The sequence below is a fragment of the Camelus bactrianus genome, chromosome 11 (assembly GCF_048773025.1).
Source record: "Camelus bactrianus isolate YW-2024 breed Bactrian camel chromosome 11, ASM4877302v1, whole genome shotgun sequence".
NCBI lineage: Eukaryota > Metazoa > Chordata > Mammalia > Artiodactyla > Camelidae > Camelus > Camelus bactrianus.
Window position 1 is genome coordinate 71463372 of NC_133549.1, and position 12360 is coordinate 71475731.

Sequence of the window (12360 nt, forward strand, 5' to 3'; positions counted from 1 at the left end):
ATGAAAAGAGCAATGTAAAATCCATTTTGGACTCAGTAATTCCCACTTGGAGCTCGGCTGTGCCAAATGGCCAGAGGAAGGGTAACCAAAATATTTGAGGCCAATGGGCATTCCAGTTGGTCACGAGGGTCTCGAGGAAGGGGAGCAGCCTGGAAACTCAGCTTATCCCTCTGACCCCACAGGCTGGGATGAACCTGAGAAGTGGGCTGGACGGTGAGCACCCAGAGGTGAGCTTACAATGCTCACCCGTCGGGGAGGAAGGGACTTTCCATGTTAATGGTCACCACTGGACCACTGCTTTTTGGAAGGTCAGAGTGTCACTAGACAGAGGGGTTGTATTAGAAACTGAGGACAAGAGAGGAGCAGACAGAGCAAGAAAACAAGGGGAAATAAGGGCTCAGTGGGTCTACAGCTTCGATGGTCTCTCATTGAGAGCCAAACAGAATGCTTGCTGGCTATGGCGGGTGGGGGGTGGGGGGGAATGCTCCATTCCAGTGCTGAACAGGAGTCTCTGAAAACCACCACTGGCCTCACAGTGCATCCTCTGCCTCTTCTGGGTGTGTGTGTGTGCGCACAGAAGAAGCCCTTTTAAATGCAGGAGAAACAAGCTCCCTTTTCCCTTCTTCCTTCTCTCCCACTAAAACCTACTTGTCTTGCTTACTCCTGTGTTAAAAACAGTAAAGAAGGCTTTTGCGAACTGAGTATCTGAAGAGGGAAGGGGAAGCATTTTTACCAGTTTGGCCATCAAACAGGATCTGAGAGGCTGGGATAAGGTTTATGAGAGCTGGAAGGAACACGTATGTCAGATGCATGTGTAACTAAATTAGACACTGAGACTCTAATCTAGGACCTTGAAAATCGGGATTATTAAACTGGGAGGAAACAGGCACGCTGGGGAGAGGGAGTGTCTCCCTGCCCCCACTCGGTTCCATCTCCCCTGAAGGGAGCACTTCTGCTGCTTCCCTGTCTTTCCATTCCCTCTGCTAGTTCCTGCCCAGGGAAGGGGAGTGTCTTGGTCAGCATGTTCTCTGGACCCGGTTTTGTGAGCATGAGGATTTATCGTGCCTTAAAGCAGTGCACACGAGTCACCTGGCAACTCTGTTAGAATGCAGACACTAACCCGAGCTGGTAGGTCATGAGATTCTGCATTCCTAACAAGGTGCCTGGGTGATGCCCATGTTGGGGTGCGGCTGGGGAGACCACATTGAAGATCAACTACTTAAAGGCAGGAACCAACTGCTAGCTTGCCTTTTCCACCTCCTAGAAGGCCAGAGAACTGTTTCCTCCCACCCTTTGTCACCTCAGCTCCCTGAGCAGGCTGGGCAGGGGGCAGGGAAGAGTTTCGGCTCTCTCTTAGGGCCCCGACAAGACACGTTGCTCTGTCCTGCAGGCACAGCTGAGCAAATGGATCCCAAGATTTAGATGTGGGGGAGAGGCAGAGGAGTGGGGAGTCCAGAGGTCAAAACCAAGCTTCAGGCTGTATCAGCTACGGTTAGGTCAAGAATAGAAGCCACTCTATTAAGCCAAGCATGATGAAAATTAGAGGTTGACACAGCCCTGGGAAGGGCTGGGGGAGCAAAAGTCAAAGAGGCCACCATTAGCCATTTTACCTGCAACACTAAGGGGCAGGGTCTCCTGAACTTCACCAGAAGGGGCTGTGTGTCTCAAGACCCTCGGGGGAGCCCGCACCCCCATCTCCATCTCCAGCAGCAAAGCTACGGGTTCTCAACAGGTTCCCCTGAGAGCTGTTTTGACCCTCGCACCTGCACTCAGGGTCTGAGCTGCCTCCCAAGAATCAAGGTTCTCTTCTGCTTTCCAGATCTCACCCCAGTACCCCTCTCTCATCATTGGCAGACGCCTGCCCAGAACCAGGCAGGGAAGGGGATTCTAAGAACTATTGTTCCTGGCTTTGCTGCAATGTCGAGGGGACGTCGGAAGGAGGGGGTGGTGATGCTGAGTTGACAAATGATAACGGAGCCCTTGGGTCTAGGCTGCACGACCGATCGATTGAGCGGAGCGTCATCGTATCAATGCGATGGTGCATATCAGCCCAGAAGCTACAGCTCTCACAGGCTGTGCTCCCTCTGCCTTCGCTCCTGAGACCATGGTATTCAGGGCTCCACCAGGCACCCAACACCACCCATGACAATGATCCGACAGTTCACGGTGGGCCTACACAGACGCATTACTTGGAGGAAGATGGCTCCCATCCTGTCCTTGCCAAGGCCCTGAAGAGCGAGGTCATTTGTTACAGGGGTTTTGTGGTAACGTCTCTCTGAGAGCCGAGACAGCATCTTTACTCCCTGAGACACCTAGATGACATCTTTACTTGTAGCCATCTGCCCAGCATCCCAGAGCAAATGACAGGGACGATTGGGGCAGAGCACTGTGTCATCTAATGCTGCCGCGCCTCCTATAGAGAATGCATGGGCTGACAAGTGTCACCTCTCGCTAAATGACTTTTACCGTCCATACAGTGCCCACCCTCCAGAGACCACCATCCCTTGGGCAGCCTACAACACCCCTGCGCAGCTGAAACAATGGCAAAGCTCAAAACAGGTCAATGGCAAAAATACATACTGAGGAGGAACACTGGGAATCATTCAGACAGCATCATTTCAGGGCTCTGACACTTAGCTGGCAACCCTGGTGACAAAGCCACTGTTTGGGAAGGCTGAGAGGGTGGCGTTTTAAAGGCTGGGTGATTCTCAGGGAAGGTAGCCTATTGTGAGCGTGGGTGTTCAGGTCTCAAGCCCGCTTCCCGGGCTGGCAAGAAGAGGCGGCAGATGCCTCTTTGAAAGTCATCAGAGCCACCGCAGGTTTCCCTACCAGGCAGGCTGATGTGAGCCCCTTTGAATTACCAAGTGAAGGATATCCCTCTTGCCAGCCCCTGTCCCCCACAGGCACAGCAGAGAAGTATTACAGGCTGTCCTTACCTTGGGAATTAGCCTGCAAGACCCCGATGCTGTCATCAAACTGCATAGATTTGATGTTGAGTGACGCCAAGATGCATTCCTTGTCCTGCAGCGAAGTATCATCAATATTATTCTGATTGGCTGACAGGATAACGCACATGTCACAGAGGTTGATGTTGACGGCCCTTAAATCAGCCCGACTTAATGGCGTACCCTTTGGCATAGAAGAAAGAAAAAAAAAAAAAAGGAGAAGCAAAAATGAGACTGAGGGACGAGAGGGGAAGAGGGGAAAAAAAATAAAAACAAATTAAAGATGGAGCCAGAGCTTTGGGAAATTATTTAACAAGTATCTTTTTTATGCTTTGACATTAAGCTGGCCTAACCACGTTCAAGGGAATAGGAGTTGTGTGCTAATCTAAAGGGTAGTTGGTGCTGATGGCAGCATTTTAGGCTTGCTCTCAATACTCAATCAAGCTATTACTAACTAACGAGGGAGAGGAATAATGCCAGGGTTCTACATCTTCTTCCTGCCCGGAAATTGTCTTGATTTAAGTAACTGTCCTGTGGCAACCTCTGGCTTTCAGAATGTAATGAGGGAGTGGGTTTCAAATGCCTGTTTCTTTAATAGCAGGTCACTTTTGGCTTGAGCAAAAAAGACAGCAGCTCCAACTAGAATTTCCAAGGCCACCAAGGGGAAATAGGCAGGGAGAATGGTGTGATGAGGTGGGGCTGAAAGCACCGCTCAATTTGGAGGATGTGGGAGAGAGAGAAATTAACACCCATCTTGCAAAGGGGAAATGGAAAGGAGTCAAGCTTCAGGTCATATGATTTCATTGCATATTTTCAGCAAGAAAAAAATTAGGAAATTGCCTAATTGTCCAAGAATATAGGCATGGTTAAACACACAGTCAGATATAGAAACAATGGAAGTCTATGCAGCAGGTAACGAGGCTGAAAGGGTTCTCTGTGTAGGTATTGCCTTGGAAGGATCTCAGACAGAGGATTAAACGACAACAAACAAACAGGAAAAGCCAAGCTCTATACAACTCGAAAAGTATGATTTCATTTATGTAAAAAGAAATCCACGAACTAAAACTATATGTTTATGAATGTATTTATAAATGTATGTACATTCCGAGAGAAGGTTCAGGAAAAATACACACTAAACTAATAACAGTAATTACCCCTGGGAAGGAGAGTAAGATTGGGGGTGAAGGAAAAGTTTGTTTTTGACTTCATATGCTTCTGTTTTGTTTGAATATTTTATAACAAGGACGTATTTGTATATTACTGGAGTAATTAAAAATAAATAAGCTAGTAAACAGACTTAAAAAAAATCCCACAACGACCAAAAACAGTGGAAAAAACCCCAGATGAAGGAGGTAATGACAGAGGCTGGGAATGCAGCCACTGGTAGAAAGAAGGGTTAGGGCCGGAGCAGGAGACCATGAGTCCTTGTGCTCCGTGTCCTCAGAAGGGGCCACGGCAGAACTCATCAGGTCATCCCACATCAGAGGGTCCCAGGGGCATCATTTTGGAGTTCATGGCCAGCCACCAGCCTCTTTGGACCTCCAGCCTAAATCCAGCTTCTGATTTGCCCTCATGGAGACTTGAGTGACTTTCAGTAGCCCTTGAGTGACCTTCAACTACACTGCCTGTGTAAGGAGAGGTGTGTCACCGGCCATGTATCTGTGACTGCCTTCCTCTCAGTCTCCCTCATGGAAACGGGGCTTTGAGAAGATTGGACCTGGCCGCAGAGATCAAGGCCATCAGCCCTCTTCTACAGCTTAGTGGCAGTCCTGGTTCTCACCTCAGCCTCCAAAATACTGCTGCAAAGTGGACTTACGGAGGAACAGGCACATCGTGCTACGGACTGGAAAGCTACTAGTTCCAGGCTGTGGAGCAGTATCTTTTGAGAAAAGCAGACATCTCCCCTCATTTCCTGGGGTCTTTTGGTACAAAATAAGTCTGACCAACTTCCTGAATCATTTCCTAAGCCCATTGCTTAAACCTCAACTGTCTACATCCATATTCTCTGAATTCTCACCTTGTAGGGAACCCAGCAGTCATTGTGATATAAGACAATCCCTGTGCAGCTATGCACACATGATTTCAAAACTCAAGAAATACAGACGACATACACAGAAACACCCTGTGTTTCTCCAGGCTGGCCCTATCTGTGCGGCCCTGTTTAAACAATGAAATTATGTGACGACAGAGGTGAAAGCCCATTTTGTACAAATACGTTGTGCTGGCAGGTGCTAATTTTGGAGGGTTTGAAAAGGCCCTGCAAATAGGAGAAGTTATTCATATAGGTGCAGGCGATGAGTGGATGTGTTCTAGGGCGTGCAGAAGGAAACACACACACACACCAAGCATGCACACATAGCAGCTATCACACACAGCCATCACACATACACACCACACACATACACACATACATAGACTCTTGTATCCCAGAAAAATAATGAGCTCTTTACAAAAGATTTTGAAACTCCAGTTCATTGTTCCCAAGGACCACGTGGAAGAGCCCGTGTAGGAAGATAAATAATCACAGAAATGTACATGTTTCTGAAATTAGCAAGGTGCGTATCTAGTTAGGCTCTTCTACGTGTGTGACTATTTGTTTTTCCGCAGGTAAAGATTTTTAACTCCATGTGTTCATTAAGGCAGTGAGTTTTGGGCCCAGCATCCAAAAGATATCTGTCTATATTTTTCTCACTTCTTTATATATTTATCATCTATTGTGTCAGGCATATGTTGAGTTACATGGTAGATACAAGGGGTATTACTTGTGGATAGATTCTTAGGTCTTCTTTATTGAATTATATTACCTTGCTTCTTCTTTTTCCATTTCTGAGGTTCTATAAGCAGATAACAGAAATAATGGATTTCTAGCTCCATAAGTGTGGAAAAATTTAGACTTCTTGAAATATAGAATCAAATTCATGTTCCTCAATAGAATCAAATTCATGTTCCTCAGTTTTAGGAATGTGAACTTCCAAGAAAAATATTTGGAGGGTAAGTGATATTTGTATGGGTTTGTGACCTGGAGAACCATGTCAAATGTTGAAATGTACAGCGCTCTACAATTATTTGAAAGTTTATAGAAAATAAACTGGTTAACGACTAGGAAGTAATTAGTTACATGACTCGCAGATCACGTGCCCCAGGTCCTCACGCTAAATTGTGGAGTCCCACATAGTTCCTTTTAGATTTGGGTCCTAGTGTTTTGTAATCAAGAACATCACATGCACACATACAACCTCATGAAAACCTTGCTGAGCTTCTAAATGACTGGGAGGTAGGGGCTGGCCACCAGGAGGGGTTGGGCTTTTGTACAGCAGAAATAAATAAAGAACTCTGTTAAATACATTCAGTTAAAAACAGAACATGGTAAAATAAGATTTCTCCAAACATTAATAATGTCATAAATAAAATGGTATAAATAGTTCTATATGTAAATTCTGCTGTAAGCATCATAATATTGCAAAGCACTGGGTTGAGGTAGGTAAGAGAGTGTTTAGACACTGATACGGTTAACACATTTGATACCAGCTAAACTCCATGCCTGATGAGCAACTGAACTTGGCTGCAAATTCCTTTTAATAAGGTCTCCCAGGGTTTGGATCTTCCTAGACAGAGCACAGGGGAAGGGCTGAGTCCTCAGGCCCATAACCAGACGAAGAAGCAGAGGCAGGATCAAAGCTACTGCTATTACATTCATCAGGGATTTTTCTTTTGTGAATGAAAAAGAAGAAAAAAGCATCAATTATGTGACCTTGGACTTACAGGCAATATGGACACCTTGGGGAAGTTATGAAGCGTCTCCCATTCCCGCTTGAGGTACTCAATGGAACCCACAAACACGATGTGCTTGAGCTCGTGGTAATGAAAGTTGCTGGCACGGAGTGGCATCACCAGGTTGCGGAGGCCAATCAGGGCTGAACTGACATCGCCAAAGATGCAAACCACGACGTGGCCACTCAGGACGGTCATGGCGGCTTCACTCCGAGTCTGCCAGAGGGAGAAGGCACATGCATTGGAGAGAAGACCTCAGGGGGCTGCGGTAAGGACTGAAAAATCATTATGTCAAATACCGAGGAAACACTGGCTGAGTGCTGACTCTGGGCTATTATTTTTTAATTTCTTCACTGTTATATACATGCCATATTTATTTATAATTTGAGTATGTGTGTATAAATTATTTTGTGTAATAAATATCTGTAAGCATATATTCACACATATCATTACCTTCTTTGAGAAAAGATTTAAGGAAGACATGTCATCCATACATACAAGCTGAAGATCTTTCATAATAATTTTCAGGAGGGAAAAATTAGAGGGAACAGCAATATTTATGTCATTTGGAAAAGGAAGTCTTAGTTTCCAGGAAATTGTTGATAACATGAGCTGCCTTTTCTGCCTCCCTTGCTGAGATGATGATAAAACAGTGCGACCCATGCAGGCCTTGGCATGAGAAATGAGTTTTAAATTCTAGACCCATCATCAGGACCTCCCAGTACATCACTGCATCAGTAGATAGCACTCGATGTCCTGAGCCAGGGGCTGGCAAACTATGGCCCACAGACCAAACCTGGCCCGCCACCTGCTTTTGTATGGCCAGTGAGCTAAGATTGGTTTTTACATTTGAAAATCGTTGGAAAAAGTCAAAAGAAGAATATTTCAGAACATGTGAAAATTAGATGAAATCCAAATTCCAAAAATATTGTGTTGCAACACAGCCAATCTTACTCATTTACGTATTCCCCGTGGTTGCTTTTACAAAAGCAGAGGTGATTAGTTGTGACAGAGACTGTACGGCCAACAAAACCTAAATTATTTATTGTATGACCCTTTACATAAAGTGTTAGCTGACTGCTGTCCACTGCTGCCCTGGGGTTTCCAGGGACAGGCCCGCAGTGGCCACCTATGTAAGTCGTTGGAGGAAGACTCCCAAGGAAGCACTAAACGGATCTAGAGACAAAACGGAAGAACAACAAGCCCATGTCTTCCCCTGACTCTAGGTCTGTATTTACAAAGGGGACAAATGAAAGAATAAAACCACCCCAGTTACAGCTTCCCAGGAAATGCAAATGCGCAGCCACTGCTCACTGTGTCAGCACAGAGAACAACACAGGAGGCCAGTCGTGGGCCTTTCTCTGCCTTTCTTTCTGGTCCGATGCCTCCCAGCTCGCCTTTCTTCCTCCCTGTCCACCCCCTGCGTGTCTGGATGGCCCCATGTGGTTTACAATGCTTTGGGGGAGGCATATTAATGTCCACCGCACATATCAAACCCTGCTCGATTTAATCCCTAGAATTGACCGGTGTATTGATCGTTTAAATGCCAATATTGCAATTCACGACAATGTCAGGGTTATTACAGTAACCCCCAAGGAGAGGAAGAAGCTACCTTTCACTCCCTGATCGTTAGAATAAAGCAGGGGCTGTCACCATTATTGGCTTCTCTCCGCCAACAGTACAGGGACACCTAAGACACAGGCTGTAAAAAATGTCTTATAAATGGTGACCAAGGAGGCCCTGCTGGGGAGTCACACCCCACATCACTGCTTCATGGATAAAACGTAGAGTTAGTTATCTTGGCTGCATGGAAGTGTGAGTGCCTGGGTACCACCAAAAGAGGGTCAACCAGACTGCAACATGCTGTGATGAGACTCCTAGTTATTTTTAATTGGCCAGGTCACCTGAGAGGCTAGCTCCCTTCGGCAAGCCTGAGGAATATAACCTGGGTCCAGAATACAGACTGGAAGTCTAGAATAGGAAGGTGGGGAAGGCTCCAGTTAGCAGTGGCCAAGGCACAGATGCTGACCTCAGGAGCTTGGATCTGGGGACCAAAACACCAATCCTTAGACCAGCCACAGCAATATCACCTGGACAACCTAGTAAGTGTCCCAGTTCTCGGGACTCAGCCCTGGGGGAGACTGAATCTGCCAGGTTTAAGACCCAAGAGAGAAACTACTTACGTGTGCACCTTGTCTTTCCTACACATCCTTTAAGGCCTAACCCACGTAGGGCCTAAATGGCTGTAAAACACTTCCAAACTCAACCTGTTTGTATCTAATACATACCTAAATACATACGAGGTTCCCTGACCACTTACACACATACTAGATTCGAACAGCACTTTGTGCCTCATAACACTTAGCTTTAAATATATTGTCTCATGGTCATTTCCTCAAGATTGCAGCCATCTCATATTTTCTGACCCCCCAAAGCAGTTAGTGTCCTGTGCCCAGAAAGCATCTTCATGGAGCTAGCTCTTCCGAGCATTCCCATCTGTGTGCCAGGGTTAATTTAGAAGGGGCTTTTGGGACCCCACTGTCTAAATAGCACCTCCTAGTCCATTTCTAGCCCATGACCCCACTTTATTTTCTTCATAGCACTTATCAATAACTGAAATGTTATTACATATTCTTTGTCTCCCTGGGTACCTTCTCTGTGCCCTCGCAAGACTACAAGCTCTATGAGCAAGTCACTGTCAGGGCTGTACTCCCAGCAGCAAGAAGAGTGCCTAACACGTAACAGGATTGCTATGAATGTTTTGTTAACTATGTTACTTTTCAGATCACAGAAGTAGTAACTCGTCTCACTAAACTCTTTCATGCCTGTAGGGGACTTGGAATGTCAGTTACCCACACACTCCTGAGGATTATGTAGGCAAGTCATTGAAACCCTGGATCCCCCAAATGCCAAGCCAGCCTTTAACCTGCCCCAGGTGGGTAACACCAGGCTGAGTTTACATCCCCAGAGGAACAAGTGGGGCAGATACAAGATTAGAAGGTAAACACATGACATGGTTTTGTGATTAAGAACCACTTGCACTCCATGGACAAGGGCTGTTTCTGAGAATTCTGCCTTTTCTGTCCTTCTGGCTGCACCTTTCACACCTCCCAGACAGCCTCCAGCACAATGCTGTATTGGCTCTTAATGCTTGAGTATAATTAAATTGAGAAAACACACACATTCAAATAAAACAGGGGAAAATCTAGCGGATTAGAGTATAAAGCCCTTCTGAGGAACTGGAATGGTCCTTTCTTAGGGAGGGCGGCCATGACATCAGAACTGATAGGATTTTCTTGGCTGACATAAAGGAGCAGGCCACAGTCATCTGGGGATTAGAAGGCACAAGGGAGAAAGAACCCTTCCATATGACTTCCTGATTATTAATCCATTTTTCATGGATTAACAAGACAATAAACAGTGGGAAAGCCTATGTAGGCATTAAAACCTAAAGCTGTTAATCGGACAAGTCTAAGGAGTAGAATGGATTGTTATCTATGCTGACATTCCTGGGACAGACCAGAGGAAGCTCACTGCTGCTACTGAGATGAGCCAACCATGAACCAGGGCTCTGAACCTCACTCTTCCCGAGGTGGACCACTGTCACCCTTGTTATCATCAGCAAATGTGATCTGCCTGCCTACAACCTGTGCTAAGAAGAATCACAAATGTGCAAGGCATTGTTATAAACAAACAACAATACAGGTAGCATTCAGATTTCTTCATGGTTAACAATACTAGTAGGTAAGTTTATTGAGTCATATGTTGGGTTTTAATCTTCACTACCAACCTATAGGTTAGGGTCATTCTCATCTCATTTGCTTACACATAAAAGAACTGAAGTGCAAAGTGGTCAAGTGACTTGTCCAAGGCCACACAGCTACTAATGGCACAGGCAGGCTCTGGCCCCAAAGCCACGTCCACAGGAATGATGGTACACACTGCCTCCCATGATGCCTTTCACACAGCATGTGATCACCCCCTATGGTAATAAGCCAATGAATATTCAGAGACTGAGAATTCCACTCTCAGTTCATGGTCTAATAAAGAGTTCTAGCTGCTTCAATGTATATCCTGAATACTAATTATCAAAAATAATTAGGACCAGGGGCTAACATCCCACCATCTAGCTAGGAAAACCTCATTCCTGGCAAGTGTAATTTGGGACAGAAGTGGATGGCATCAATTCTGCAATCTGTCACTCACCAGGATGACTTTCTCTATCTCCTTGGGTGCACACCAGTGAAACATCCCAGTAGAGTCATACTTCTTCACGTTGGAGTCCATGTTGTCAATCTGATCATTGCCGGGAATTAACAAGGGGTCATGCCTGGGGAGAAAAGGACAGGAAAACCTAAGTGGAAAATGTGATAAATTATACATGGAAAGTGCCCCCTGCGTTATATCTCAGAGGAGATGAAAGATGCAGAGGAAGTGGTTGTCACCGAAGGCCATTCTTTGGCTTGCAGAACCCAACCTCTGAAAGATAACTGCCCCCAAAACCACCAGGACATGCCGGTGACCTCTGTCAGGTAATAATTCTGCCTTTCTCTTCTGTTCCCCTTTTTCTAAGATGGACTTCACGTCATCGTGTGGATTTAGTCTCCCTTCTTACAGTTGTCTCACTCCTTCTTTTCTCATTTTACCAGCTATACAATCGCTGCAGGACACACGCACACGTGCACACCCCGAAGGGTAGTTATTAGCATTGGCAATGAAGAGGAAGGAATCGGAACAGAGCCTCATGCTGACTGACTGGCATGAGGATGGAAAGCCAATTACTTGCTCTTTCTGACTACAACTTCTGACGTGATGCTCTTCTCAGTAAAAGCTTTAACAGGCTGCACTTTAAATATTTTAGCAATTTGCCCAATCAGATTTTGCTCTCCCTGGCTGAAGCCCTTTAAAGATTCAGCAGCATGTCACTTCAGAGCAGACTGACTACCAAATGCCCACCTCTGGAATACATGATTTCAATGCTAAACAACACCCTCTCTCCTTGCCTTGACAACTGTATTTGCACGAACTGTCCAATGACGCGCTCCCCCCACCCCCACGTCACCTCCCAGCTGCCACACTCCTTAGACAAGTGCCTCAAGCTCAGACGCATCTTAATAAACTTGTCTTGAATTCTCAGGGCGACGTGCATCCTCGCTTGCCTTGTTTACTGGTGGAAAAGAAACATGCTTCTATGGAGGCCTCCCCTCCAGTGGACTGGCAGCATCTCACCGACAACTTCAGGAATTACAATAGAACCAGGCAGCTCTAATGAGCTTGCAGCATGAGAAATATAATCCTGCATCCTGGCCCATGCCCCACTGTCTAGATTCCATCTCTGACAGTGACTCTGTAGCTCAGTGTTGAGGGAGGTATTTGGGTTTCTACAACAATGGCCGCATAAAATTAGGATAATGTCCCAGGCGTGGTCAGCTATCTGCTCAGTTGAGCTATTGTCCCTGAATAATACTGTCAATTCAAGACAGAAAATCTAAATTAGTTCAAATTCTGAAACATGACTGTAAAGTGATTTTTACCTCTTAAAGCACCTCTTTCAAGCATTAAAGGATGAGCTTTACTTAGTTCTTAGAATTTCTTCCTCTGAAATGTCTTTGATACTTCTCATTTGTATGTTCCGAACACAGGC

The 12360-nt window shown here is 45.7% G+C and overlaps 1 protein-coding gene across 15 annotated transcripts in view; it reads right to left on the bottom strand.

Annotated features, from left to right (window-relative positions):
• Positions 1 to 12360, bottom strand: part of KCNMA1 (potassium calcium-activated channel subfamily M alpha 1) — a 705404-nt gene that overhangs the window by 65280 nt on the left and 627764 nt on the right. For all 15 annotated transcript variants that reach the window (XM_045522775.2, XM_045522776.2, XM_074374290.1 and 12 more), the window contains 3 exons: positions 10923 to 11046; positions 6708 to 6932; positions 2937 to 3129 (listed from right to left, as the gene is read on the bottom strand). In XM_045522775.2, the coding sequence (XP_045378731.2) occupies positions 2937 to 3129; positions 6708 to 6932; positions 10923 to 11046 (542 nt within the window). The remainder of the gene's footprint in view (positions 1 to 2936; positions 3130 to 6707; positions 6933 to 10922; positions 11047 to 12360) is intronic.